The following is a 27,830-nucleotide window of genomic DNA, read 5'->3' as shown; positions in this document are numbered from 1 at the left end:
AGAACTTCATATCCCACGATTCATCCCTGCCGTGTCGACTTCAGCTCATCAGCTGATTGGCTTCTGTGACACATCTGAGTCGGGCTACGCTGCAGTCGTCTATCTTCGCAATACTACATCATCTGATCATTACCACGTGTCTCTTCTAGCGGCCAAATCTAAAATCGCTCCCTGCAAAGCTATGACCCTGCCTAGTCTTGAACTGTGCGGTGCCCATCTGCTCGCAAAAGTCATGCATCATCTGTCCACCCGCGTTCTACCGAATCTCACAACAGAGTGTATTGCCTTTTGTGACTCTTCAGTTGCTTTGTCGTGGATCCGCGGTGAAAGTCACAGATGGAAGACATTTGTTGGCAATCGAGTCGCTGAGACCCAGGATTTGATTCCTTCAGATTGCCTGAGGCATGTGGTGTCTGAGGACAATCCAGCGGATTGTGCCTCTCGAGGATTGATGCCTGCGGATATTCATCATCACAATTTATGGTGGCGTGGTCCTTCTTGGCTCTTGCTCGACTCATCTTCGTGGCCTCTTTCCTCTGTTGCTTCCTCTCAAACCGAACAAGTGGAGGTCGAGGCCAAGCCGATCTCCACTTTCATGTTAGCAGCCATCTCAGATGAACCCACCTTGATTGAACGTTTCTCCTCATATCTTCGTCTCAAGCGTGCGACTGCCTTTTGTCGACGTTTCATTCTAAATGCTCGTAATCCATCTTTACCTCGCTCAGGTTTCCTCTCCTCTATTGAGCTCCAGGAGGCCGAGATCTGTTTGATCCGTCTAGTCCAATCTGTTCATTCTGCCGAGGAGCTAGCTGAGTTTCACAAACCGTCTTCCCGTCATCGGCTTATTAGGAAACTCCACCTGTTTTGTAACGGGCATGGACTCCTGCGTGTTGGAGGTCGCCTTTTATCCTCTCTATTACCATATCGACACAAACATCCGGTTCTTCTGCCAAAGAATGATCATCTCACTCGTCTGATCATCGATGATGCCCATCTTCGTCTTCTGCACGCCGGTGCTCTCGCTACTCACTCGTTCATTCGCCGACATTATTGGATTTTGGACGGTCGTAATGTGGTGCGTAATCATCCGCGCAAGTGCAATAGATGCTTTTCCTGCAAACCCCGTCCTCTAATTCAACCAATGGGCAATCTACCACCTGAGCGGCTATCCTCTGCTGCGGCTTTTCTCACCACTGGCGTTGACTACGCAGGCCCATTTTATGTAACGAGTGCACGACTACGTGGAGCCGTTAGCACCAAGGCATATCTAGTTGTCTTCATCTGTTTCACCACCAAAGCGCTTCACCTGTCATCTGAGCTGTCCACCCCAGCTTTCATTGCAGCATATCGTCGCTTCGTTGCACGCCGAGGTCATCCTTCCGTTATCTTTTCCGATAACGGGACCAACTTCGTGGGTGCACATAACTACCTTCGTGAGCTTGGCCGCTTATTGTCTACTCCGCAACATCAGCAAAGTCTTTGTGATGCAGCCTCGTCTTCCGGAACTGACTGGCGATTCATACCACCTTCCAGTCCTCACTTTGGCGGCCTTTGGGAAGCCGCTGTCAAATCTGCCAAGCACTATCTCACTCGCGTTATCGGCGAGCAAAAACTCACTTACGAGGAGTTCCTCACCGTCTGCACTCAGGTTGAGGCAATCCTCAACTCTCCTCCTCTGTATCTCCCATCGTCTGACCCTTCTGATTTTGAACACCAGGGCATTTTCTGGTGTTCCGCTTCCTCACCGCTCCCCCTCATAAAGATGTCAGTTCCGTGTCTATAAACCGTCTGTCTCGTTGGCAACTAGTCCAACTATTTCAGCAGGACTTCTGGAAGCGTTGGCGTCAGGAGTACTTGCATACCTTGCAGCAACGTAACAAGTGGTTGCATCCACCTACTCCCATCCTTCCAGGTACCGTTGTCATAATTCGAGATGATAATCTTCCTCCTCTGAAGTGGTCTATAGGCCGCATATCGTCTGTTTTTCCAGGGGCTGATTCCACCACTCGAGTAGCTGATGTTGCTACTGCTTCTGGGACAATTCGACGACCAGTCGTTAAATTGTGTTCTCTTCCAACTCAGTAGATTGTTGCTGGCTTCTTTCGTCTGTTCACTCCTTTCGATTCATGTTACTGAAGGAGGCTTCAGGGCGGGTGGCATGGTCGATGGTGAGTAGGGTTGCCTGACTCCGGCTTGTCAGGCGCCGACGAAAGAAAAACTTTGTCATCTGTCGGTCACGAAAACTAATGCTAATTTGTATAATCGCCGGACGCGCCGAAATCGTTCTCGCAAAAGCCTAAATTCTTCTATTCTATCTTCTTATATATCGCCGAAATCATCGCACCATATATATCATCTCTATATATTGAGTGAACCAAAGTGATATTGAGCAACTTTATGTGAAGTGCCGTGTGTCCTTGATCAGCCTCTATCGTGCCACGAAGCTAAGTACAGAAGGAGGGTTGGTTCCTTGTTTCCCATCCCTTAGGAGCCCCCTTTCTGCTACCAGACCAGTGGAGATTCATCAGAGTTCGACTTAAGCCAGTTGGGTTAGGTAAGAGCCTTTTCAACTGTTCAGTTGCTCAATATCAATAAATCATTTGAAGTTGATCGAAAACTCATTTGCGATCAATTAATAATAATAATCTAAACATCAGATCTCTGTGTAGTGTCTTAAAATCTTGAGAGCCGTCTGGCTATAAAACATTCAGATTATGTTCATATAGATTTTGATAGAGGTTCCGCTTAAGAGGCATAAAAGGGTGGTCAACGATTAACGAAAGCACACTAGAGAACTCTTACGAGGGCCAAGTAGGCAGTGGACTGTCATTTGCTATATACTAGGTATAAATGTGTAAGTAGGAAAATTGTTGCATGTGATGGCTATTGAAGAACCGCCTGGTTGACCTCGATAGATTTATTGTTAAAATGAGAAATAGTAGGTATCTGATATTCAGAAAAAAATCTTTAGATAAAATTATATCATCTCATAGATTTACGTAAGCCCAAGAATCCGGAGAAGCCGTTGAATCTCTCATTATTTATTTATATAAATATTTATTATAGATGAGTTTATATGAAGATTTACTGAGTCCAAGGACTTCTCTGAGACCAATCTCCATATCTCTGTGTTTTAATCACAAAATTGTTGCAAGCAAATTAAATTGAATACTTGACTTGAAGACTGATATGAGTTATTGCATGTGAATGCTTGAGATATATGTTATTAATTAAAATATACAATTGTTAGTTTCAATATTTATCAGAAAAGTATGAATCATACATCATATTATTAGTCTAATACTATCATTTTAATAAATGACACCAAGCTCTCATAGTTCTTCCAACAAAAATAGTACTTTTTCAGACGAGAATATTATTTTCTCTATGCAAAGTACGCGACTCATCGACTATATCATTTTATTTATTTATTTATTCATCTTCACTTTACATACACCAAAGGTAATTACATGCAAAGGTTTTCAACATTTCGCTGAATTCACAATCTAGAAATATAAGATTTAACAATATAACAACAACAAACATTTGAACAAATAAAAGACAACAAAAGCAGATGTATAAGGTAGCAAAATATCACATTAAATTGGGTTTTCCTTCTGATGCAGCAACAAATTGAGCTTAATTTCTTTCCTGCTAGTGTTAAAAAAATCGCGAATTATACCCTCTGACAACACCGCATTGCAAACGCCCAGCAGGTGAGTGATAGGTGATGGACTCCTTCTGTCAACACAAAACAGGTCACAAGATAACATCCTCAGATTAATCTTTGGCACTCTAAACTTGATGAAGTTAATAAGATGACAATCACAATACAATCACAAATTATTTACAATATTATGTATAAATATCACAGCTTGAGTCCTCCTCCGGACATCAAGAGAGCAGAGGTGAAAATCTAACAACATAGACCGATAGGAAATCATAAATGGATAACTTCCATTTTTTTTAACATGGATATATCGCAGGAATCGCTTCTGCACTTTTTCAATCTCATTGCTATGGATATAGCAAGTTGGCGACCAGACATTGGCGGCATATTCAAGATGAGGTCTCACAAGGGTTGTGTAGAGTTTAATAGTAGTTTCAACATTAAATTCTCTACTGTTCCGTATAACAAATCCGAGTATTTTATAAGCCTTATTTATGATGTAACTATAATGATTGTTGAACTTAAAGTCGGACTGAAACAAGTCTTTAACCTCATCGCATCTCTTAATTTTAATATCATCCACATGGTAATCTTCAACCATCACATTCACCTTTCGGGCATACGACACAACACAACATTTCTCTCCACTGACAGTCATCTTGTTCCTCCTAAACCACTCCAGTGCCAAATTCAGATCCCTCTGAAGGGCAGCTGCATCACACTCCCCACCTACAGTCCGAAACAGCTTGAAGTCATCTGCAAAGAGCAATCCGACAGACCCCACCAAACTTTCAGGCAGATCATTGATGAATATCAAGAAAAGGAGCGGACCCAAGATACTAGTATGAGGGTATGTAGTCAGAACCAGTCGTTTTTTCCTTGAGGCACTCTAGATGTTGCAATGTACAAAAAGGACAATATATTTCCGACTTTGACCCTCTGCCGTTGGCCGGATAAGTATGAAGCTAGCAGTCTCAAGGATCTACCAGAGAAGCCTAGACTCTTCAGTTTCCGAATCAAAATACCATGATCAACCTTGTCAAATGCCTTAGCACAGTCAGTATAGATGACATCCAGCTGTTGATTATTCAAAATTGCATTCGACACATGTTCACAAAAAATACAGAGGTTTGTTATAGTAGATCTGTCAGGAAGAAAGCCATGCTGGCAAAAAGAGATCCTGTCAGACACCTGCGAAAAAATTGATCTGTAGATGATTTTCTCAAAGATTTTACCCAAACTGTTTAACAGACTAATCGGACGATAATCCATTATATTATTCCTTCTGCCCTTCTTGAAAACTGGTGTGACAATCGACTCCTTAATCCTATCTGGAAAGCACCCTTGTTGTAGAGAGAGGTTAAATATATATTTTAGAGGAGCTAGCAGAAAATTGGCACATCCCTTAAAAATTGGTTTCAAACTTTTTATGGTGGACAAAATATCATCATCAGTAACATCAGGAAAATCAAACCCACTTCCGTGAAAAGTAGGAATCTGCCCCTGTAAATCTCCTTCATAAACCGATTGAAAATAATTCGCAAAGCCATCTGCGATGTTCTGCTTAGTAGTTAACGCCTCACCACCAAAGTCCATCTCTGTTGGTATACCACCACTTCCTGATTTCTTTCAAATGACCAGAAAGTGTTAGGATCACTGTTTATATTATTTTCAATGTTCTTTTTATAATTTGAATATTCTATTTTAGTTTGGGACTTGATGTCACGCCTTAAAGCCCTGAACTCATCAAGCATGGCAAAACTTGCCTTAACCTGACACTTAAGAGAATGTAGGTGATTTTTTCTTCTAATCTTACGAATGAGACTGGGAGTAAACCAAGGAGCATATTTATCCCTACGTATTTTATTTCTCACTTTGTACTTAGGCACCGACGCGTCCAGGCATCTATACATGTAAGAGTAAAAGACATCCAAAGCCTGATCAACACTCTCACAAGTCAAAACACCAGACCAGTCACTCTCCTTCAGTAAATTGAAAAGTAGTAGAAAATTCCCCTTTGCATAATTGTATTCGTATTCATTTGTGTATGTTTCTACGTGGGACACCCTGTGTACGGGCAAAGAAATATCCAGTGCCGGATGATAAGCGTCCTCATTTAAAAGAGGGCTTTCCGACCTTGAAACTCCTAAATTAAGATTAGTGATAACAAGATCCAAGTTCCTGCCCATGAAATTAGTAACAGAATTGATCTGTCTTAAATCGAAAAGGCTCAAAAATTGCTGCATCAGATGATCTTTAAAATCACCTAACAATAATAACTTTGTATCAGCATCTGATATAATATCCTCAAACAAGTTTAAGAATTTCTCCAAATAATTAAGAGTGCAGTTAGGTTTAATATACACAACACATAAATAGAAAATAGAATTTTTGAATTTCATTTTGAGCAAAACACATTCATAATCACAGTGTACATCAAGAATTTCGTAACATATACCTTTCTTTATCGCAAAGAGGACACCTCCTCCCCTGGTACATCCCTGGACCTGTCTGTCGCATCTTATCACAGAGTATCTCCGGTCGAAAAGTTCCTCACTGTGGATACTATCACAAAGCCATGTCTCAGTGAATGCCACAATATCATAGTCCTCAACCACAACGGCAGAATACAGGTTGTCAGTCTTCGTTCTTAGTCCTCGGACGTTTTGGTAATAAACGGAGAGCACTGACTGTGATCTAGATGGTGTTTTTATTGTGGATCCGGTTCCTGTCTTGGGATCCTCCTCTTGGCAAAAAAAGGAGATACAACCGCCCCATTAGGCCATATCTCTCTCTTCCAGGCATTCACCAAGTTTTCCTTAAGGATATTGACCTTAATTGACGCATAATGCTCCGGATGCTTCGACTGATGAGCCTCACAAGTCACCTCCGGAAAGGCCTTCGCCAAGAATTTTTGCAAATCCTCTGGTCGTGTAGTAGGTTTCAACCGAGACACATGCAGTGAGACAATCTGTGGTACACCCTGTACACTAGCACCATCATCTTTTCCAACCAAAAACCGTCGGGATCTTCTGGTCCGTTTTCTTTGTTGTACGAAACCATCATGTGTGCCCTCACCTTCTGAATAAATCTGAGGCTGTTGGGATTTAAATCCGCTGTATTTACGGCTCCAGTGGTAGTTCCAAGAAGGGAGGCGTCCGCACTTTTGTTGTCGTTTTGATTTTTGTTTTTAGACATCCCAGATTTTACAGAGACAGTCGACGCATACGTGGCAGTGTTTCCAAGTACCCTGGAACTCGCTGCTGTATGTTGGGTTGCTTGCACTCGCTGCACCTGACCAAAGATATTCTCATCTTGACCTGACTGTCCTTGACGTTTGTTTACATCCTTTTCACTGGTAGAATTATTAATTTTCTCTTCGTAACTTACAATAAGAGCTTTCTGCACTTCACTAACATAGGTTTTCTCTGTTAACAGTTGATCCTTTAGTGTGATCTCTTTTTTCAGGTATTCAATTTCTTTCGCCAACAGAATCTCGTTGTTTGACGGGATTACGGCGGTTTTATCAACATCTTCCAAAAAAAGTAAACACTTCACTTTGCATTCATTACAGAACCAAAATACATTGCTAGTTTCTGCTAAAAACTTTTGCATCGTGTCTTTGATACTCACGCACATAAGATGAAACTTAAGTTTACATAATTTACAGGTTGCAGACTTCGAATTTACTATAAAATTGTCGGAGCACACTTTACATACGTCTATATCGCCCGCCATATTTCATTTATTGCGGTAAAATATTTACCACTACTAACTTCATGAAAACATCTAGTTTTGATGTTGGATAACTACCTTCTACATCCTGTGGTCTACCACACTTCATATTTCTAATAGATCTTTCCATAGTTTTCTCTCAGAGTATCATGAATGCCGTCATGTTTCTTGATAAGGTGTTTTTTCAAAGTACTATTCCTAGTGATTTTTTCCTGCATACAAAACAAGAGAGGTCAATTTTTTATATACATTTAGATGCCTGCTCAAGTTATTGAGTAGACTGAATTCTTTTTTATATATTCCACAAGTATCCTTTTTGTATCCGCTTATACCCTTCATAACAACTGTCAGCTTAGCTGTCTGGAGCTGTATTGTAGCTGACAGCTTAACTGTGTTGTGTACTCGCTTTATATTCACTTCGTATATCCGCTTTATATCCGTTTTTGTGTACGTTTTGTATCTTCGGTAATCTTTGGCTATCTTCGGAAATCTGCGGCTATCTTCGGAAATCTTCGGCTATTCTCGTGTGTTGTATCCGATTATGAGAATATTTAAAATGTTGACATGGAAATTTTGTTTCAGTTGTATCGAAAATGTTCAACATAGAGAATTGTCTTCGACTAATAAAGTCGTTAGTGGTTTTATTCATTATTACTTCTGATTATGAGCATGCAATAAGAGGTATGAAGGAATGTACGAGAGCAGTAAGGGAGCTGTATCGGGAATTGCGAGGTTGTACTTCTATTGGAGGAAAACAGCAACTCTAAGCTCAGATCCGTTCTATAAAATCATTGAAACAGCAATTCAAACAACAACAACGAATTGGTGCAGGTCTGAGTAGACGAAAGGAAACTGCTTGGAACAGAGTCCATTGGAATGATTCATTATCAGCATTCGACTCGAGAATAAGAACTGGTGTGATAAGTAACCTGAAACATAAGGAGCCTAATGATTTTCTGATGGACTGTGAAGCTATATTTCGTCGAAGAATTTTGAATGCATTGAAGAAGGATGAAGCTGTTAAGGTCAATTTGTTGTTTCGTGGAGAGTTTCAGATTTCAACAGCCAATAAAATTCAAAAGGAATATAAATACTTCACAACATTCAATTCACCTATTTACCGAGACACGAATATTACTGAATGATTCAAAAGAAATGTCTTGGTATCAATTCTCAAAGATCTTGAGGAATTCCAAGAACGTGATAGCGGATGGGCTCTGGTTAATATTGTCAACCTAGGGGTGAATATAAACAAGTTCACACCCAAACTTGGAAGCTCATACATAGAATTTCCTCCTCAAATAAAACGGAAAGAGGCTCGTATCAATGTGAAAAACGACGATGAAGCATGTTTCGCATAGTCTGTGATGACTGCATTACACCCTGTTGAGAAGGACCCCCAACGATTATCCAAGTATCCTCATAATACCAAAATTTTGAAGTTGAAAGGTTCAATTTCCGATGACAATGAAGCAGATACCCAACTTTGAAAAACAAAGCCAGATATCCATTAATGTTTATATTCTGAACAAGGAAAAGAAGAACTTCACTACATTGCCAACATACCTAACAAAAAATAAAATCAAAAGAACATATCAACTTACTACTTAGACAAGATCATTATTCAAACGATGATACTTCAGTGCGATACCATTATTTATTGATCAAAATTCTCTCTCGTCTGGTATTGAGGCAATTGAGCAAGGAAGAGCATAAGAAATTCTTATGTGATAGATGTCTACGATATTTCCGATGAGAAGAAAAACTGAAAAGTTATTCAGAGGATTGTGGAAACATGAATGAAACAGCTATAAAGATAGATGCGTGAGATAGGAAACAATACACTTAAGTTCAAAAATCATAAAACAAGGAGAAGACACCTTTCATTACTTATGCAGATCTGGAGAGCCTACTAAAACCTACTAACACTAAAAACAACTATCAAGAACATTAAGCTGCAGCTGTAGGATACTATGTAAAGTGTTCATATGATGATTCTCTGAGTTTTTACCGTTCTTATCGCGGTCCCAATTGAATGAAATGGTTAGCAGATGAGATGAATAAATTTGCTGGAGACGTTGACTCAGTTTTCTTATGTCCCTAGGATATCGATATGACGCCAAAACAAGTCGAATTTAGGAAGGCATTGAAGGCAACTCACTGTCATATTTGTGAAGAAATGTTCAAACCTGAAGATAAAAAAGTAAGAGATCATTATCATCTTATCCCCGAAAAGAATTACCGTGGAGCAGCACATGAGGGATGTATTATAAATTATAAGGATAGTCACATGATTCCTGTAGTATTTCACAACCTGAGTGGATGTAACGCTGATTTTCTGATACAGGATATTGTCACAAGAATGGAAGGGAAAATCGATTTGTTTCCGATAACCAAAGAGAAATATATCAGTTTCACTAAACACTATGATGATTATCACATTAATTTCCGATTCATTGATTGTTTCCGATTCATGGCTTCTTCTTTAGACCAACTGGCGTCCTATTTAGAGGAGTTTCCGAACTTGAAAACACAATTTTCTGAGGAATCTGAAGAGCATATCAGTCTTCTTACGAACAAAGGGGTAATGCTATATGATTATATCGATTCCTATGACCGATTCGATGAAATTTCTCTTCCACCTATTCAAGCATTCTATAACAAATTGGATGTTAGTAAGATGTCCAAAACACTGGTGTGTGTACTTGTCACTTTTTGCAAGCATCAACATTTCAGTAAATCGGGGATATGGGATCAGTTTCGTGGCGGCGCCACCATGTCATTTGCTTCGTTCTATCCTTGTTCTACCAAAGGAAATCTAATGATCTCTCGTTTTATTTTGTTTTGCGTTGATACCTATATCGAAAATCGATCAACGAGTGCAATATATGAACTGGCCCATTTTGTCAGCTGTTAAGGATTATTTGTAATTTACAGTTTAATTTTCTTTGTAAAAACAAATCTGTCAATATTTCAACACTATCGAATAAAGGTTCGAGGGAGTATTTACTATTTTTCTCCAACATAATTTCCGTTTGACAAATTGAATTCGTGAGGGGGTTTATTCAATATAATTTTAATAAAACACAGTTGACAGAAAGGCAATTTTCACTGTATCTACTCATGCACAATATTTGAAAAACATACTCAAATAGATGGATGTATTTATGATTCTCAATACATTTTCACAATTCACATTACGTATTTTCAATACAGTTTCTTTGAAATATTGCTGAAGTTGCCATAAAACTTAGCAATATCCGTCCCGAATGTTCGTTCATCTGATTTGGTTCTGCCTCAAATTCCAACAACACCGAATTCTTAGCTGTAGTTCTTGATTGTCCATACAGAAAACTGAACGACATGTTGAATAAATGAATGTTCTACATCCCTTTCTCGAAACTAATACATTTTCACACACCAATAATCGCTTATAAACACAACATATTCGTAAGTCGTAGTAGTAAAGTATTCAAATTATTTTCAAATATCAATTGACAATGCTCTGTCAAATTCTAAACAACGCTACCTACAGTGGGAAAAACAAAACTGATCCCATATCCATACGGAATTAAAATCAAAATCGAATCAGTGAATACACCAGAGTTTTAGACATCTAGATGGTAGGAAATGTCCACGAAGAAGATATGAGAGAGCACAACTTGTGTGGAATAAATTCAAATGTCAGAATTTGGGTGAATACAGCGATCTCTACATGAAAACTGATATTCTACTGCTGACTGACGTATTTGAACAATTTCGATCGAGCTTCATAAGCTCACATAATTTTCAAAATTGACCGATTTCTGCAAAATTGACCTAAGAATTCCTTATGAGAATTTACATGTAAAAACTACCCTTTTTGCGCTCAAACCGGTGTTGCCTATCTACTGAGATGAACGAATATTCGGGACGGATATAATATACATAGCTAAGTTTTATGGCGACTTCAGCAATATTTCAAAGAAAGTGTATTGGAAATACATAATGTGAATCGTGTATTGAGAATCAGAAATACATAAATCTATTCGAGTCTGTTCTTCAAATATTCTTCCTGAGTAGATGTAGTGAAAATTCCCTTTCCGTAAACTGAATTTATTGGATATTTGACCAATCAACTGTGTATTATTGAAATCATATTAACACCCTAACGAATTCAATTTGTCGAACGGAAATTATCTTGAAGAAGAATTGTAAATACTCCATAGTGTTGAAATATTGGCAGATTTGTTTTTACAACGAAAATTAAACTGTAAATCACAAATATTCCTTAACAGCTGAGAAAATGGGCTAGTTTATATTTTGAACTCATTGATCGATATTCGATATCAACGCAAAACAAAATAAAACGACAGAGTATCATTGAACTTCCTTTGGTAGAACAAGGATAGAAAGCAAATGACATGGTGGCGCCGCCACGAAACTGATCCCATATCCTCGATTGTCTGAAATGTTGATGCTTGCAAAAAGTGACAAGTGCACACACCAGTGTTTTAGACATCTTAGCATAGACTAAGTTAATCTTTGATTATGCGCTTGTGCGTGAAATTGATATGTCAAATGATCAACTTACGAATTCAAATTTGTTTGATCATTTTATTATGAGTTTTCATTGTGGGGCAATATTGTTGTGTGCCTAAGGCTTAGTACACATGAGGGCGTTAGACGCCGCGTTGAGCGCGCGTTTGTAGTTTTCACTTCGATCTTCGAGTTACTAGACTGGGCATTGGAGCGTACACACGTACGCGCGCTTAACGCGGCGTCTAACGCTCTCATGTGTACATAGCCTAAGGCTTAGTAGTGGTGCAAGGGGGAAGGATGCGTTTTATAGCCTCTCCTCTCAAATGCCAACCTCACCTTCTCGCGTTGCACCCTGTTCTTACTAACGAGGCTCTGGCGACCGAACATGAGCGGTATATCTCTGTTTTCCACAATCACCTAGCCCAAAAATTGGCTTGAGCAGGAAATGGCTCTCTGCGTTGCTTAAGTTACGTCTCAGACCTTGTCGTCTCAGGTTACCTGTGCCACAAGATAATCTAGTCGCAACCGCAACCAAAGTTGCACTGACAGCGTTACCAGTGCAACTTTTGAACACCTTCTAACGCAGCTCCTACAAAAAGATGGATCAGTCGAACAGGCCAAAATGTATCCGGAGGTAAAATACCCTCCCATTCGGATCTCCGGGGGAGGGTGCCTGAGCGAGTGAATCATCGTACAACAACCAATGAAAAGCACATAGCTTTTGCAGCATGGAACGTCAGAACCTTGCTAGACAACCCCAAGGCCGACCGACCAGAGGGGCGTACTGCCCTAATCGATAAGGAACTGCAACGAACATCCATTGCAATAGTTGCCTTAAGCGAGACACGCTTCTCGGGCGGAGGTAGCTTGGTAGAACATGCTTATACTTTTTTTTGGAAGGGCTCACCAGAAGGCCAAATCAGACAACATGGTGTAGGCTTTGCCTTTAGAAACCTGGCCGCCAAACTAACCGAAAATCCAGTTGGCATCTCAGAACGTTTAATGACTCTACGCTTTCCTGCAGCAAACAACACGTTTGTGAACATCATTGCAGTATACGCACCCACTTTGAACTCCTCTGACAACTCAAAGGACACTTTCTACTAATCACTCGTTGCTACATTGAGTAAAATCCCAAAACGGGAACGAATTATCCTCCTTGGAGACTTCAACGCCAGAGTGGGCAGATGTCACAAGACACAGATGGCCGGGAACAATAGGGAAACACGGCACATATAGCATTAATTCGAACGGAGAACGTCTGCTGGCTCTTTGTGCAGAACACAATCTTTGTATAACGAACACCTTCTTTATTACGAGACCCAATTCGAGGGGGACCTGGCGCCACCCGCGCTCAGGGCATTGGCTTACTCTCGACTATGTGATCGTGAGAAGAAAAGATCTCAAAGAGGTGTTGGTCACTAAACCCAGAGCAGATCTGGAGTGCTGGACTGATCATAGGCTGGTAATCTCGAGAATGAAGATCTCAATGCTCCCAAAATACCAACGCAGGCCAAAGTTACTAAGAGAGCGCCTCCAAATCCCCAAACTACAAAACCCTTCTACAAAGGAAAGCTTCACAGCTGCCGTCAAAGATAGCCTAACACCACCGGATTATGACGACGACATTGAGAGTCATTGGCTTCGCTTCAAATCATCTCTTACAAATTCAGCGAAAGAAATACTGGGCACAGAACGCTCCCGAAAATCCCCAGACTGGTTCGCCGAGAAAGAAACTCATATCGCACCCCTTCCGGAGGAAAACACAAAGCGATGAAAACAGCAATTAACAAGCCTAGCGATGTTGCAGCCCAAAAATGTTTTAAAAACATAAAATGCGAGGTCCGTCAAGAAATAAGAAAAATCAAGGACAGCTGGTGGAAAGAAAAAGCTAGGGAAATACAAGGTTACGCCGATAACCATGATTACAGGCGTTTTTTCGAAGCTATTAAAACTGTTTATGGTCCAAGCAGAAAAGCTAACTTTCCTATAAGAGATACTAATGGAGCTATTCTAACTGATGATAGAAATTTGTCCATTTTAGACCTGCTCCCCGCGTATAGTCCGATGACATCGCTTGATGACGAAATCTCAATGTCGGAAATCAAGTGCGATTAAAAATATGAAAAATGAAAAGTCACCTGGTCTAGACGGCATTCCAGCGGAGATATTCAAGGCCTTGGATGAAGACATTGTCAATAGTCCCCTAACACTATTCCGCAAGATCTGGGAACAGGGAGATGTGCCACAAGACTTCAGAGACGCTTTAGTTATCAACCTCTATAAGAACAAAGGCGATACGTCGAATTGCAACAACTACAGGGGCATATCGTTGCTTAGTGTGGCCGGTAAAATTCTCTAGAAGATTATGGCTAATCGTCTGGTTCCACTCTTGGAGAAGCTATTGCCTGAATCCCAGTGCGGCTTTAGACCAAATCGAGGTACGGTGGACCTAATTTTCACACTGCGACAGCTGCAAGAGAAGGCCCGTGAACAACAATCAAGGATCTACACAGCCTACATCGATCTAAGTAAGGCGTTTGATTCGGTGAATCGGAGAGCGCTATGGAAAATCATGGCACGTCTTGGAGTACCCGAAAAATTCTTAGCAGTTTGTGAAAGGCTTCATACCAACAACACCGCTAGAATACAGCATAATGGTTCTACAACCGACCATTTCTCAACCAACTCTGGAATAAAACAAGGCTGCGTATTAGCGCCTTTACTGTTCAATATTTTCGCCATAACTGTGTCGATGATTGCTGACATGAGTATGCCTGTAAGAGGTGTTGGGATAAGATTCAGATTTGATGGAGGCCTGTTTAACCTGAAGCGCCCCAGAGCAAAAACCAGTACCAAGTTTATCACTGAACTTCAATATGCAGACGACTGTTCACTTATCGCTTGCAGCTCGAAGGATCTACAGATAATGTTGGACACCTATAAACATATATACGAAGCTTTAGGCCTTAGACTCAATATCGACAAAACCAAAATCCTGGTTAGTCCGCCAGAAAGCCTTCCAACAGATATCAGCCTGGAGAATGAAACTCTAGAACAGGACGAGCAGTTCAAATACTTGGGAAGCTTCATAAATACTAGGGCTAACCTTGACACGGAAATACACAACCGTATCAATTCGGCATCACGGGCATTCTGGAGGCTGAAGGATAGAGTGTTTCAAAATCACGACCTCAATCTGAAGACCAAGACAGCTGTTTACAAGGCAGTCGTCCTCCCAACGCTTCTTTACGGAAGCGAAAGCTGGACGCCGTACAGGCGACATATTAAACAGCTTGAACAAACGCAACAACGTCATCTAAGACAGATAATGCACATCAGATGGTTCCACAAAGTTTCGAATGCAGAAGTCTTGCAGCGCGCGAGTTGTACAACAATTGAGACTCAAGTAACGAGGGCCCGACTCAGATGGAGCGGCCACATTCTGAGGATGCAAGAAACAAGACTCCCCAAAATAGCTCTATATGGCGAATTCACTGAGGGAGTTCGGAAACCAGGAGGCCAGTACAAGCGGTTTAAGGATACACTACATCAATCCCTAAAATCAGTTAATGCCAATCATAACTGGGAACAACTAGCGTTGCACAGGTCACAGTGGAGGTCTTTGGTACACAGTTATAATGGAGACTCGAGAAGGATACAGCGACGGCCAGATCTGGTTGGTGACTATCCATGCCCGGAGTGTGGTAGGATATGTAGGTCACGGTTGGGACTCTACAGTCACAGGAGAGCACACAGTCGCAATTAGCCCTGAAAAATTATAAGTCTGTTCGCACTTTTTGTTTTTCCTTTCTTTTTGCTGCAAACGCGACGGTCGAAGTAAAAACTACAAACGCGCGCTCAACGCGGCGTCTAACGCCCTCATGTATACTAAGCCTAACGCTCTCATGTGTACAAAGCCTTAGGCCTTGTACACATGAGAGCGTTATACGCCGCGTTTAGCGCTCGTAAAACTACAACTACAAACGCGCGCTCAACGCGGCGTTTAACGCCCTCATGTGTACTAAGGCTTAGCCTTCGAGTTACTAGACTGCATTGAGCGTACACATGTACGAGCGCTAAACGCGGCGTCTAACGCTCTCATGTGTACAAGGCCTTAGTTCAAGTGCATCGGGATAAATTAAAAGAGGACAAGAAGAATGAAAAAATTGCCTGTTCTTATGGTTCTTTATAGTGTTTATGGTTGGAATAATTTTGGAGAAACTGGACTATCAGGAATTCGAAGAATGAATCTTTTCTGATCACGTACGATGTCGTACCAAAGAAGAGACATGATTTTCTCATGAAGTGCTTGAAAGCCTCCTAATTTGGGGCATTTCAGCTCATTAAAGATTTCATTTCACTGATTTGTCAATCATATATTCCATTGTTTTTCAATTATCATATGTGAATATTTCATCTAATGAATTGTATGAACTCAGAGTATTATTTGTTGCATAGTTGTCTCCGAATAAAATAAAATAAAATTACCTTATCATAGCGATTAAGAGCGCTATTGACAAATTGACCGAGATTTTTTTGCTGACGTTTAAGAGATGGAGCTGTTATTCGTAAGTGTCGAATTTTTTTCCAGCCCTCGCTGTCGCTCGTGCGCAAACTCGTTCTCGACTGGTGTATGTATTTATTTATTTCTAAGAATATCGAGACCATAATTGCAGTACTGTTGAATCAGGTAATATGATTAATCTACTCAAATAAAAAAATATTGAATTTTCAGGCCAGTAGCAACGAGAGGAAGTGTTTTGTATTTTTTGATTGTAAGCATGGCTATGGTCAACATAATGTATCAAACTTCTCTCGTTCAATTCTTGGAAAGGTTCGACATATCTATGCTTCGATCTGAGAGGAGCCCGATAACATCTAAAAGAATAAATTTCATAAATGAATATATGACCTATGAGATATACAAGTATAAATCTAGGGGACTCTATGAAAGGCACAAGTATATGTTCGTATTGTTACTGACACTTAAAATCGATCTTGAGAGGAGTACTATTACTCACGAAGAGTTCCAGAATTTCATTAAAGGCGGTGCTGCTCTGGATTTGAACACATGTCCTCCAAAACCGGCGAAATGGATCACTGACATGACTTGGTTAAATCTGGTGGAACTATCAAATTTGCGGCACTATCAGTATATTGTTCAGCAAGTGAGTATCAGTTCTTCATTGATGTCTGTAGAATGTCGTGATAATTTTCCGAAACGAGTAATTCTGCATTATTGTAAATGGCAATTTCTCAATTTTTGTCCATAAAATTATTGATTTTCATTATTATCATTATGACTTGTTATTGACATATTCTTCTCGTGAAGAATATGGATTTCATTCGGTAAGAAATTAATGTGGAAATGTTAAACAAAAATAATCAATCTAGTCAGTCTCCGAAGAGAGAATTGTTGTTCAATGTATTATAATGTTTTTGATGGTTTTTGTGCAATAATTTTTCAAATTCTTTGAAGCTTAATTTCACTTCCGAAACGTCGCTCTGTATCATTTAATTCCTTAAACAGAGATATTGGTCGTCATTATTTTAATTCTATGAGGAACGGAGAATGATCCAAATATTTTATTGAGGAGTTAGATTATCTTTCCATGGAAACGGTTTCATTATGACGTGATCTTCCGAACCTCTTTTGCAGCTTTCCCGCCAATCTTCGATACTTTGCAAACGGCTAATTTCATAATCAAATAAGTCCAGTTAATTTTGAATTTCCCTTAGTCCTACCAAAAATTAGACTAAGAGAAGCTTCAACCTTTGGTATTTCAAATTTGATTATGAAACTGGCCGTAAGTAAATCACTGAGGTGAGTAAAGTTAGGAAGTCGTGTCGAACACTGATATTAAATAGATCACGATTATTCACGAATAATTACTACAACTATTACAACTATTCAGAGAAAGAAATTTCGGATGAATTAAATTCCTGTAGCATATGATGGATTTCGCCCATCAACGACTCAACCTTCCCTTAAAATATTGAAAGGATGTGGCCGATACATGATGAATATCCATAATTGAGTTGAAAACTGAATAACATGCCTTTGACTAATATGACTTGAAAGTCACAACACTTATGTCGCTATCTCGCTATGTCGCTCAGGTTTGAAATCGAAATCGTGTATTTCAGTTTTCAGTCTATACCCTTAAAAAATTCCTAGCTAGTATTCGAAGCTATTGAAAGTTGTCGACTACATTGGTTTCAGTTGTCAATTGGAACCAGATGAATGAAGTTCGGTTATACTTATATTAAGGGTGCCAGGCAAAATTTGCAATGATTGAAAATATTCCAATCTCTTGCACATCAGAAAAGGACTTCTATACTTATATGCTCCAAAGTGGAAAAATTTATTGATAATCAAAACTTAAAAACATTTGCTCATTGATTGTTTCAGATAGTACAGAACGATAAGGTATGGAAGACATGGTTTGACAAAGATGCTCCTGAGGAAGCTCCTTTTCCACTCACCTATAATACATTGGACACTTTTAGGAAACTTCTGATAGTTCGGTAAGGAATTCGAAAGTTTTTTATAGGTTTTTATCCTCTGATGTAGGCTGCGTCTTCGACTTCCAATTATTAGCTCCAAACGATATCAGTTATCCTTCAGAGCATTGCAATTGTCTTCAACGATATTCTGCACCAAAATCTCACGACATGAAATGGTCTGCTGACCATAGAAGGGCCGGAAGTTTTTGTGTGCCCGAAGATGACAAAGTTAAACTACAGCAGGGTTATCCCAGATTTCAGTCAGTCAATGACCACTGCGTCTAAAAATGTATCGGGACATCTCCAATACATTTTATTCCTATTTGTGTTCTTAGCTGCTACTCAGTGACCTCTAAAGGTAGAGTCTTAAGTCACCTACCAGCAACGGTCGACCTTGGTCAATTCGTTGTTCGTAATAAAATTTCCCATCCATAATATTTGTTTATGGAGGATCATAAGTTTTGCCCAGAAGCTGTTGATACGTTTATTGATTCTGGTCGCATTCGTTCTTGAAGTGAAACTCGAATAGCTCCATTTGAAGTTAAAAATTTTTAGGAATTTCTGTTCACCATGCAAAGGCTTGTTCATCAAAAAACATTTTTTTAGTACACGAATCATTCAGGAAACTATTCAATTAGTTACCTCTTGACAGCTTGCCCACAATGACTCCATATATCATTCAACCAACCGACTTCTCTTTCTTTCTCAGAGAAAGTGAATGTTATAATAAGTCTATGGGTGGTAGAATCTGAGATTTTTGTAATTTATTCGCCAAAACCAGTTGTGTGACAAGTAACAAAGGATGGTGTGTGGTAGTTGAGTTACCTGTATGTAATTCTGTGTCGCATTCAAGTATATATTCTTTTGCAGCGCTTGGTGCCCGGATCGAACTATGGTGCAGAGTAGAAAATACATTGCTAGTTCAATGGGCCAGAAATTTGCGGAGCCAGTCATTCTGAACTTCGAAGTTATGTACAATGAATCCAGGGCCTTAACACCTATGGTGTGTTTTCTTAGCACAGGCTCTGATCCTACACCTTATATCGAACAATTAGCCAAAAAATTGGAAACTGGAATCAAATCCATATCGATGGGCCAAGGTCAGGAAATCCATGCTCGTAAAATGATGGCAGCTGCTATGACCGATGTAAGATCTTAATTCCCCCCCAAAATAAAACCGAACTTATTTACAAGGTATTGTAGATAGGGATATTTTGTATTAGACAACTCTACTATGAAACTTCCAGAGGCAGTTTCCACAATTGTTCATTTCAATGGAGTTATTTATTTATTCGTATGGCATACATGCAGTGTGAACACAATAACAGTATATATAACAAACAGTACACATATAAATATAAATATGGAGCATAAGTACAGTAAGACAAGCTACATATAAGACTAACTAAATATTGATATCTAAGTTTCTAACCAATGTTGGTGCTGCAACATCAGCCTTCATGAGATCGTTCCAGGTCCCCTGGAAAAATCGTATTTGGATCGTAATTAGAGAGGACTGCTCTAATGTGTCTGATTGTCTGGTTTGGGGCTCCGCAGTCACACCCCGGAGACACCACAGCACCCAATCTGTAGAGTGAGTCTGCTCATCGGCCATGGCCTGTACAGGCTCTGTTTAGTTTCACCCACAGTTTCCTGTCCAGCTCTGTGCCTGCAGTATAGAAGTTTTATCTTTCAAACCACTCTCGTTCTTCTTGATTTACAATAGTTTGTCAAAGTTGGATCCATAGGTTTCTTATTTCCACGTTATTAATCCCTAGTTGTTCAGCTTGCCATAACGGTGGGTTTCTGGAGCGGAGTCTGTTTCGCCGTAGAGTAGGTATATCTTCCTGTACAGGTAAATTTGGGTTATACTGTATCTTACGGTCCTCTCTGAGCAAGGCCTGGGTTCTACGGATTCCAGGTGGATATATGTTGCTGAGCAGGGGGAGCCAGTATGTGGGTGTTGGTCGGATTGCTCCAGTTATTAGTCGCATTGTTCGATTCATCTGGACGTGGATCAAATTATTGTGGCAGCTGTTTAGCCATACTGGGGCACAATACTCGGCCGCTGAGAAGACCAACGCGATGGATGATGTACGCAGGGTGTCTGCTGATGCTCCCCATATTGTTCCACATAACTTTTGGATGATATGTTTAGATGACCCTAATCTCTCCGCACCTTTCACATTGCCCGAACTGGATCTAGCCCTGAAAAAGACTAAGCCTGGCAAAGCACCTAGCTTGGACAATCTGCACCCAGAGTTTTTGATACAACTTGGCAACACAGCAAAGAAATGGCTAGTCCGCTTCTTCTCCAATATCTTGGACAGAGGATCGATTTCCAGCGATCTTGAAAAAACTAAAATATTGGCCATTCTAAAGCCTGGTAAATCAGCTGATCAATCGAGTGAGCTTCTCAAAAGTAGTTATTCATAATAATCTCGTACTATGTACTAATTTCGTTAGCACCGAGTGGAAGAGGCAAGGGGGGAAAATCAGCTAATTTAGAGGTTTGCGAATTCTCTGTTTCTTCGAAAACCGCCGCACGTCCATGCCCGCGAAAAATGCAAAACTAAAGACGAATAACCGGAGCATAGAGAGGAAAGCTTCAGAAATTCGAGATTTTTCAACACGACTGTAAACGCATCCGGCTTCACCTGAGGCCTGTTACCGTTTCTTATAGTTTCGGGAGGAGTTTTATAATATAAATAATATAAGAAAATCATTCTACATATCCCGTAGCATAAATCCCTGACCCAAATCCAATCAATTGTGAATTTAAAAAAATTCGAGATCACTTCGTTCCATTAACTCAAGTCCATAAGGTCATCTTTCAGTCATCAGCTGAGCCTGTTTTCCACTTTTCGGATAGAGTTCAGTTCTCATTCATTTTTCAGCCATATCTTTTCAAGGCTATTCCTAGCGCAGTTGTGAGATCAGCTCTGATGGGGGGCATAATAGATCTTAACTTCGCAGTAACAGGTAACCCCATTGCCAAACTATAACTATAACTATTTTTCTTCAACATAACATAAAAGATAGTGAACAAAGTCAAGTGTTTTAATTCGTAATTATATTATTGAAAAGCATGTTTCACCAAGTGGGCGAGAAATCAATTTCGATAACATGAACTTTATTTTATCTACTCGAAAAGCTTTTCTGTTCGGCTGAATCCTTGATATCAGTTGATATAATTGTTTTTTTATTCTATTTAACCATTTAGCGGTTCATTCGTTTCTTCTTCATTGTCCTCAATTAGTTCTTCTAGATTTTCATTTTCGTCGTCTTATTTGTAGTTTATTCTAGATTTTCTTTCGATCAAGTCCGCCAATGCTTCTGCCTTATCCATATCCGTATAGGCCATTTTTTATCTTCCATGAAGGGGTAGAATTTGTGTCTTTTGTCTTCTCACTTCTCAGACATTTTTGCATTTTCTATGCAAAAGGATCGATAGTATCTCGTTCTCTTTCGTTCTAGCCGTTTTTGTATTTTGAGGTCCTTTAAGACTGTGTCGCTTTAGATTTATCTTGCCTGTCTCTGTTTTATTAACCCTATGGATATGTTTTTCGGTTCTCGGTTCCCTTATGAGGCCTTCGATCAAGGGCGGCTCGTCAAAGGAGGCAAGGGACTCAAGGGAGACTAAGCCTCCGCATAAAGCTTATGTAGATCTAAAATACATTTATTTCGGGCATGTCCTCATTTTCAGAAAGCACTTTCTCTTATAAATTTTCCAAACACCTGAACTAGATATTCAGATAAAAATTAGTTCATTTTTCGGTCCCCCGCTGCTAAAAATCCAGCATAAGTAAACATGTGTAATATCTTTGAGCATAACAATCAACATCCACCGGCCGCATCCGCGTCCGCTGCGTCGAATGTGAATATTTCCTAGGACTGCCTATTCGGACGCAGGCTATTGGGCCTTCTGCTTCCGTTGATAGTGTAACTCACGCGTACGTTCTCTGGACTCACATACTAGCCGAATAAGAATTCAGCTGACTTAGTGTACCATATTCGCCCGTAAAATGCATCAGAGGAAGCACAGCTCCCCTGTTCTCCATCGATTCTTTCTTGCTGTCTTCTACTGTATACCATATTAGTGAGATTAGGAGGGAATTTTGAATCGCGATCCATACTTGGATATGGGATCTGGTTGCTGAATTCCCTATACATTTTTTATGAGACTAAAAATCCCTCGTGCTTTTCGCCTGTTTTTGGATATTTTAGCGAATTTCTTAAGATTCATTCCTATTGGAATGTTTTCTATGAACCTTTCTTAATAAACTGAAAACAAAATTTCGAAATAAAGTGGTATATTTTTTTAATAATGGATCAATATAAAATTAGTCTGCAAGATCCAGGGAAGTTTGTCGTAGCTTCATTTCGTTTCTAACCTCTGAAGCTGACATCATTCTGACGAGCAAGCGTAGCTTGTCATTTTCCATGTTACGGTTCATGATTGACGTATAGTCAATTTTTTAGTTTTAGTTAATGATGTAGTCTTCAGTCAGTTTAATGATTATTAGCATTCAGATAAAAAAATCAGATTAATCTCGCTTTTCTGTAGGTATAATCACCTTAATTTTAAGAATGAATCATGATTGTTGACTGTTCTTTGTAGTAGCCCTGAGGAAGAAACAAAAAACGTTTCGAAAGCTAGGCACAGAATAAAGAGATAAACACAAAAATCTTTCAGTCGATTTCCCTTATTTCTCAATATATATATATAAGTTTTCGTTTTCGACTCTACTTACATAACCGACAAATATTTCCCTCTATATATATATATATATATATATATATATATATATATATCTATTAGACTGATTCAAAAAAATCGACTTTCTTTTTTTTCGAGAAACACACCCCTTATTATCTTCAGGGCACTGAAAAATGACGTCTGTGAAAATATTAGTCAAAAATCTTATTATTTAGAGGTCGCTCATCGAGGATTTCTATTTTCCCTACTAATAGCAGGGGAAAAAAATTTATTTCTAGTTAAAAAATTCCAGTTCGCAAACCAGTGGACGGATTCCATTGAGCGATATATTTTTATGTAGGGAGTTAGGTGCTCTACAAAAACTGCCACTTACAATTTTTCCATAAAACGGCTTTTCGAAAAGTTATTAGAGCTTGAAATTAAATTTTTGTCGAAGTAGCTCTTTTTACTCGGATATCGGGGAGAAATTATTGGAATTTACTTTGAAAATCAGGAAATCGTTCTCGAAAGTTACAATTGATATGATTTTATTTAGATTTAAATCATTTATGACATCCCCAAATTGTCAACCTCAACAATTGTTAGGGTGTTAGTGTTTCATACTCTTCAGAATCAAATTATTTAGCATCTCTTATTTCTCATTCACTTGGGTCAGAAAGAATGATTGGTTTTGTGCCCTCTTTCAGATTAGTGTTTGATCTTAAACTCGGTACCTGTCTTCAGTTTCATCCATAATACAATTGTGTGTATTCATCATTTTTGCAAACCCAAAATGGCCGCATTCACAAAATTCTCGCTATATGATTTCATTGGAGAAGACATTATGTAGTGAAAGTAACATATAGATGATAGGATCTTTCTGTTGTTTACAATTCAGCGGAGCGAGTTATTGGATTCATTGAAGAATGCAATAATTACTAAAAGAAGAATGAAGAATAAACAGTTACAGTTTCTTTTACAATTGATAAACGAACATCGTCATCGTTTTCCGGATTGCAACAAAAAAATTGAAATTATCTGTTTAGAACATATTATGTATTATAGATGTTGAATATACCAACACCAATATTATTTTTCACAACCGAATAAATGCTTTCTATATGCGACTTATTTCTAATATCATTAAACCTACCAATCCCACAAATATCGAGACATTTGTTGAAAAATTGATAGTTCACTACCTATTTTGTGACAGCGGCTATTTTGGATTTATAAAAACAATGAATACACAAAATTGTATTATGACTGAAACTGAAGACAAGTACTGGGTTTAAGAACAAACACTAATCTGAAAGAGGGCACAAAACCAATCATTCTTTCTGACCCAAGTGAATGAGAAATAATAGATGCTGAATAATTCGATTCTGAAGAGTATAAATTTCTAACTCTCTAACAATTGTTGATGTTGACTATTTTAGGATGTCATAAATTATTTGAATCTACATAGAATCATATTAATTGTATCTTTCCAGAACTATATTCTGATTTTCAAAGTAAATTCCAATAATTTCTCCCCAATATCCGAGTAAAAACAGCTACTTCGACAAAAATTTCATTTCAAGCTCTAATAACTTTTCGAAAAGCCGTTTTATGGAAAAATTATATGAGACAGTTTTTGTAGAGCACCTAACTCCCTACATAAAAATATATCGCTCAATGGAATCCGTCCATTGGTTTGCGAACTGGAATTTTTCAACTAGAAATACATTTTTTTTCCCTGCTATTAGTAGGGAAAATAGAAATCCTCGATGAGCGACCTCTAAATAATAAGATTTTTGACTAATATTTTCACAGACGTCATTTTTCAGTGCCCTGAAGATAATAAGGGGTGTGTTTCTCGAAAAAAAAGAAAGTCGATTTTTTTGAATCAGTCTAATATAATATATATATATATATATATATATATATATATATATATATATATCTCTCTCTCTCAATTCTCCCCTTGATAATTACTACCAACGGACTTGTTGGAAGCCACTTAGTCGATAATACGCAATCTTTAGAACTTGATTTGAACCTCATTAGCATAGCACAGAAAGAAGTGATCCTGTGGACAGCTAGGATTGTGAGAATGTTCCTGACAACGACCTAAGAGAATTTTGGTCAGATATGACCCGGTTCCGCTTAGTAACCAGAACCCTAGATGGTGAAAAAAAAAAAAAATTATATATATACAGGGTCTTTCACCCATATTTATACGGGAAACTACTGAACGTATTTTCATGAAATTCAGCACTTATGAGTATTTCACGATGCTGATGAAATCTAAAATATTTTCAAGGCATGAGCACCTCCGGTTTTTCCGGAAATGACGTCAACTTCCGTTTTTCAAATTAGAACACCATTTTTTTATTGCAGAAATAGATTCCTTAGAAAATTTCAAGTTATTTTGATGTAACATTTTTCAGTTTTGGTTGGAAAATTCTCTCTGAGCGGGAAAATTCGAAAAAAAAAATCGAAAATAGAGCTCCGCTGAAACAAAAATAACTTCGAGGTTTTTGGATGGAAAATTTTCATTTTTGGGATTTTACAAGATGTAAGATTGATGTATCCACCTTGACAATCGAAATCGCGATTCATGATACAGGGGGTGAAAAAATCGCTTTCAAAGTTAGGGATGACAAAATCGTGAAAATCAATTTTTTCAAATTAGAACCCCATTTTTTTATGGCAGATATTGAATCTACGTTAAAAAATAATGTGAGTGTATGCATCACACCCTTGCCCTAAAGTGGATATTTTCTGAGTTATTCACAAAAAACTGTTTTTCGTCTTGAATTTTCAGCTATTTCTTTTCCCTTCACGCCAAAAAGATGGAATTTTCAGGAACTGTTACTTAAACCATGGGCATAACAGTCATTATTGGGATGAAGAGAACAACCACCATTTCAGACAATGGAACTTTCAAGAGACCTGGCGAGTTTCAATGTTTTTTGCGCCATCAAAAATAATGCAATTCTCGATGTTCACATTTATGATGGGACTTTAACTGGTAAGATAGAACACTGCACATGTTTGCATTATTTAAAGAATGTTCTCCCTTAGGAGATAGATATTCTGACATATTGACACAAATAATTGAGCCGCTAGTACAGAACCATAATGACTTATGGTATCAACAAGATGGCGCGCCTCCACACAATTCACTCAATGTGTCAAATATCCTCTACAGGCTATTTGAAGATCGATGGTTGGCGAACAATGGTCCACATCTTTGGCCACCTTGTTCTCCCGATTTAACTCCTTTAGACTATTATGTTTGGGGTAGGATAAAAAATATTGTCTACTCAACTCCCCTGACTGATAAAGAGGACTGCATAGAACGAGTCATAAATGCGTGCAGGTTTGTTTAGATTTTTAGATTCATAGTTTTGAAACTCAATTTGGTTTTCAAACACTTTTGCAGATCTCTTCCTCCCGATGAAATAAGAAGAGCAACGCACGAAGCATTCCTGAGACGTATAAATAAATGTCTAGAAATTAACGGTCAAAACTTTGAGCATCTTCTCTAGTTATAACTGCGAGAGTTTGCCATGGTTCTCGTAATAGTAACTTGAAGTCGGTTTCAAGAAGGGGTGGAAAATCTACAGCAGGGTTCAAATAACAGTTCCTGAAAATTTCATCTTTTTGGCGTGTAGGGAAAAGAAATAGCTGAAAATTCAAGACGAAAAACAGTTTTTTGTGAATAACTCAGAAAATATCCATTTTAGGGCAAGGGTGTGATGCATACACTCACATTATTTTTCAACGTAGATTCAATATCTGCCATAAAAAAATGGGGTTCTAATTTGAAAAAATTGATTTCTCACGATTTTGTCATCCCTAACTTTGAAAGCGATTTTTTCACCCCCTGTATCATGAATCGCGATTTCGATTTTTAAAGTGGATACATCAATCTTACATCTTGAAAAATCCCAAAAATGAAAATTTTCCATTCAAAAACCTCGAAGTTATTCTTGTTTCAGCGGAGCTCTATTGTCGATTTTTTTTTCAAATTTTCCCGCTCAGAGAGAATTTTCCAACCAAAACTGAAAAATGTTACATCAAAATAACTTGAAATTTTCTAAGGAATCTATTTCTGCAATAAAAAAATGGTGTTCTAATTTGGAAAACGGAAGTTGACGTCATTTCTGGAAAAACCGGAGGTGCTCATGCCTTGAAAATATTTTAGATTTCATCAGCATCGTGAAATACTTATAAGTGCTGAATTTCATGAAAATACGTTCAGTAGTTTCCCGTATAAATATGGGGAGGTTCCTCGTGAAAGACCCTGTATATATTTGGAGTAAGATCACAGTCGTATTAATTTGTATTGAGAAAGTAAGGGAAATTGACTGAAAGATTTTTATGTTTATCTCTTTATTCTATGCCTAGCTTTCGAAACGTTTTTGTTTCTTCCTCAGGGCTACTACAAAGAACAGTTGACAATTATAATTGTTTTTTTTTAACTTTGGTGATTATATTTACAGAAATCACCAAAGTTAAAAGCTTAAAAGCTTACTCCGAGAAGATATCCAAGTACGGTGATCTGGCCTACCAGATCCGCGAAATGTACCGACTGACGTCCATCAGCATCCTTCCCATGATTATTTCCGTTAATGGACTGGTTGAAAAACACCTATTAGAAAACACTGTAAGATTGCAGTTGGGTTGCGATATCATATCCAGTGC

The 27,830-nt window shown here is 38.7% G+C and overlaps 1 protein-coding gene across 3 annotated transcripts in view; it reads left to right on the top strand.

Annotated features, from left to right (window-relative positions):
- LOC123318393 (dynein axonemal heavy chain 8-like) overlaps positions 1-27,830 on the top strand; it is a 1,393,903-nt gene that overhangs the window by 1,117,815 nt on the left and 248,258 nt on the right. For all 3 annotated transcript variants that reach the window (XM_044905013.1, XM_044905020.1, XM_044905005.1), the window contains 3 exons: positions 16,665-17,097; positions 18,342-18,457; positions 19,307-19,583. In XM_044905013.1, the coding sequence (XP_044760948.1) occupies positions 16,665-17,097; positions 18,342-18,457; positions 19,307-19,583 (826 nt within the window). The remainder of the gene's footprint in view (positions 1-16,664; positions 17,098-18,341; positions 18,458-19,306; positions 19,584-27,830) is intronic.

This window comes from Coccinella septempunctata, chromosome 1 (genome assembly GCF_907165205.1).
Source record: "Coccinella septempunctata chromosome 1, icCocSept1.1, whole genome shotgun sequence".
NCBI classification, from domain to species: domain Eukaryota; kingdom Metazoa; phylum Arthropoda; class Insecta; order Coleoptera; family Coccinellidae; genus Coccinella; species Coccinella septempunctata.
This window is presented reverse-complemented; position numbering and strand designations above follow the sequence as displayed.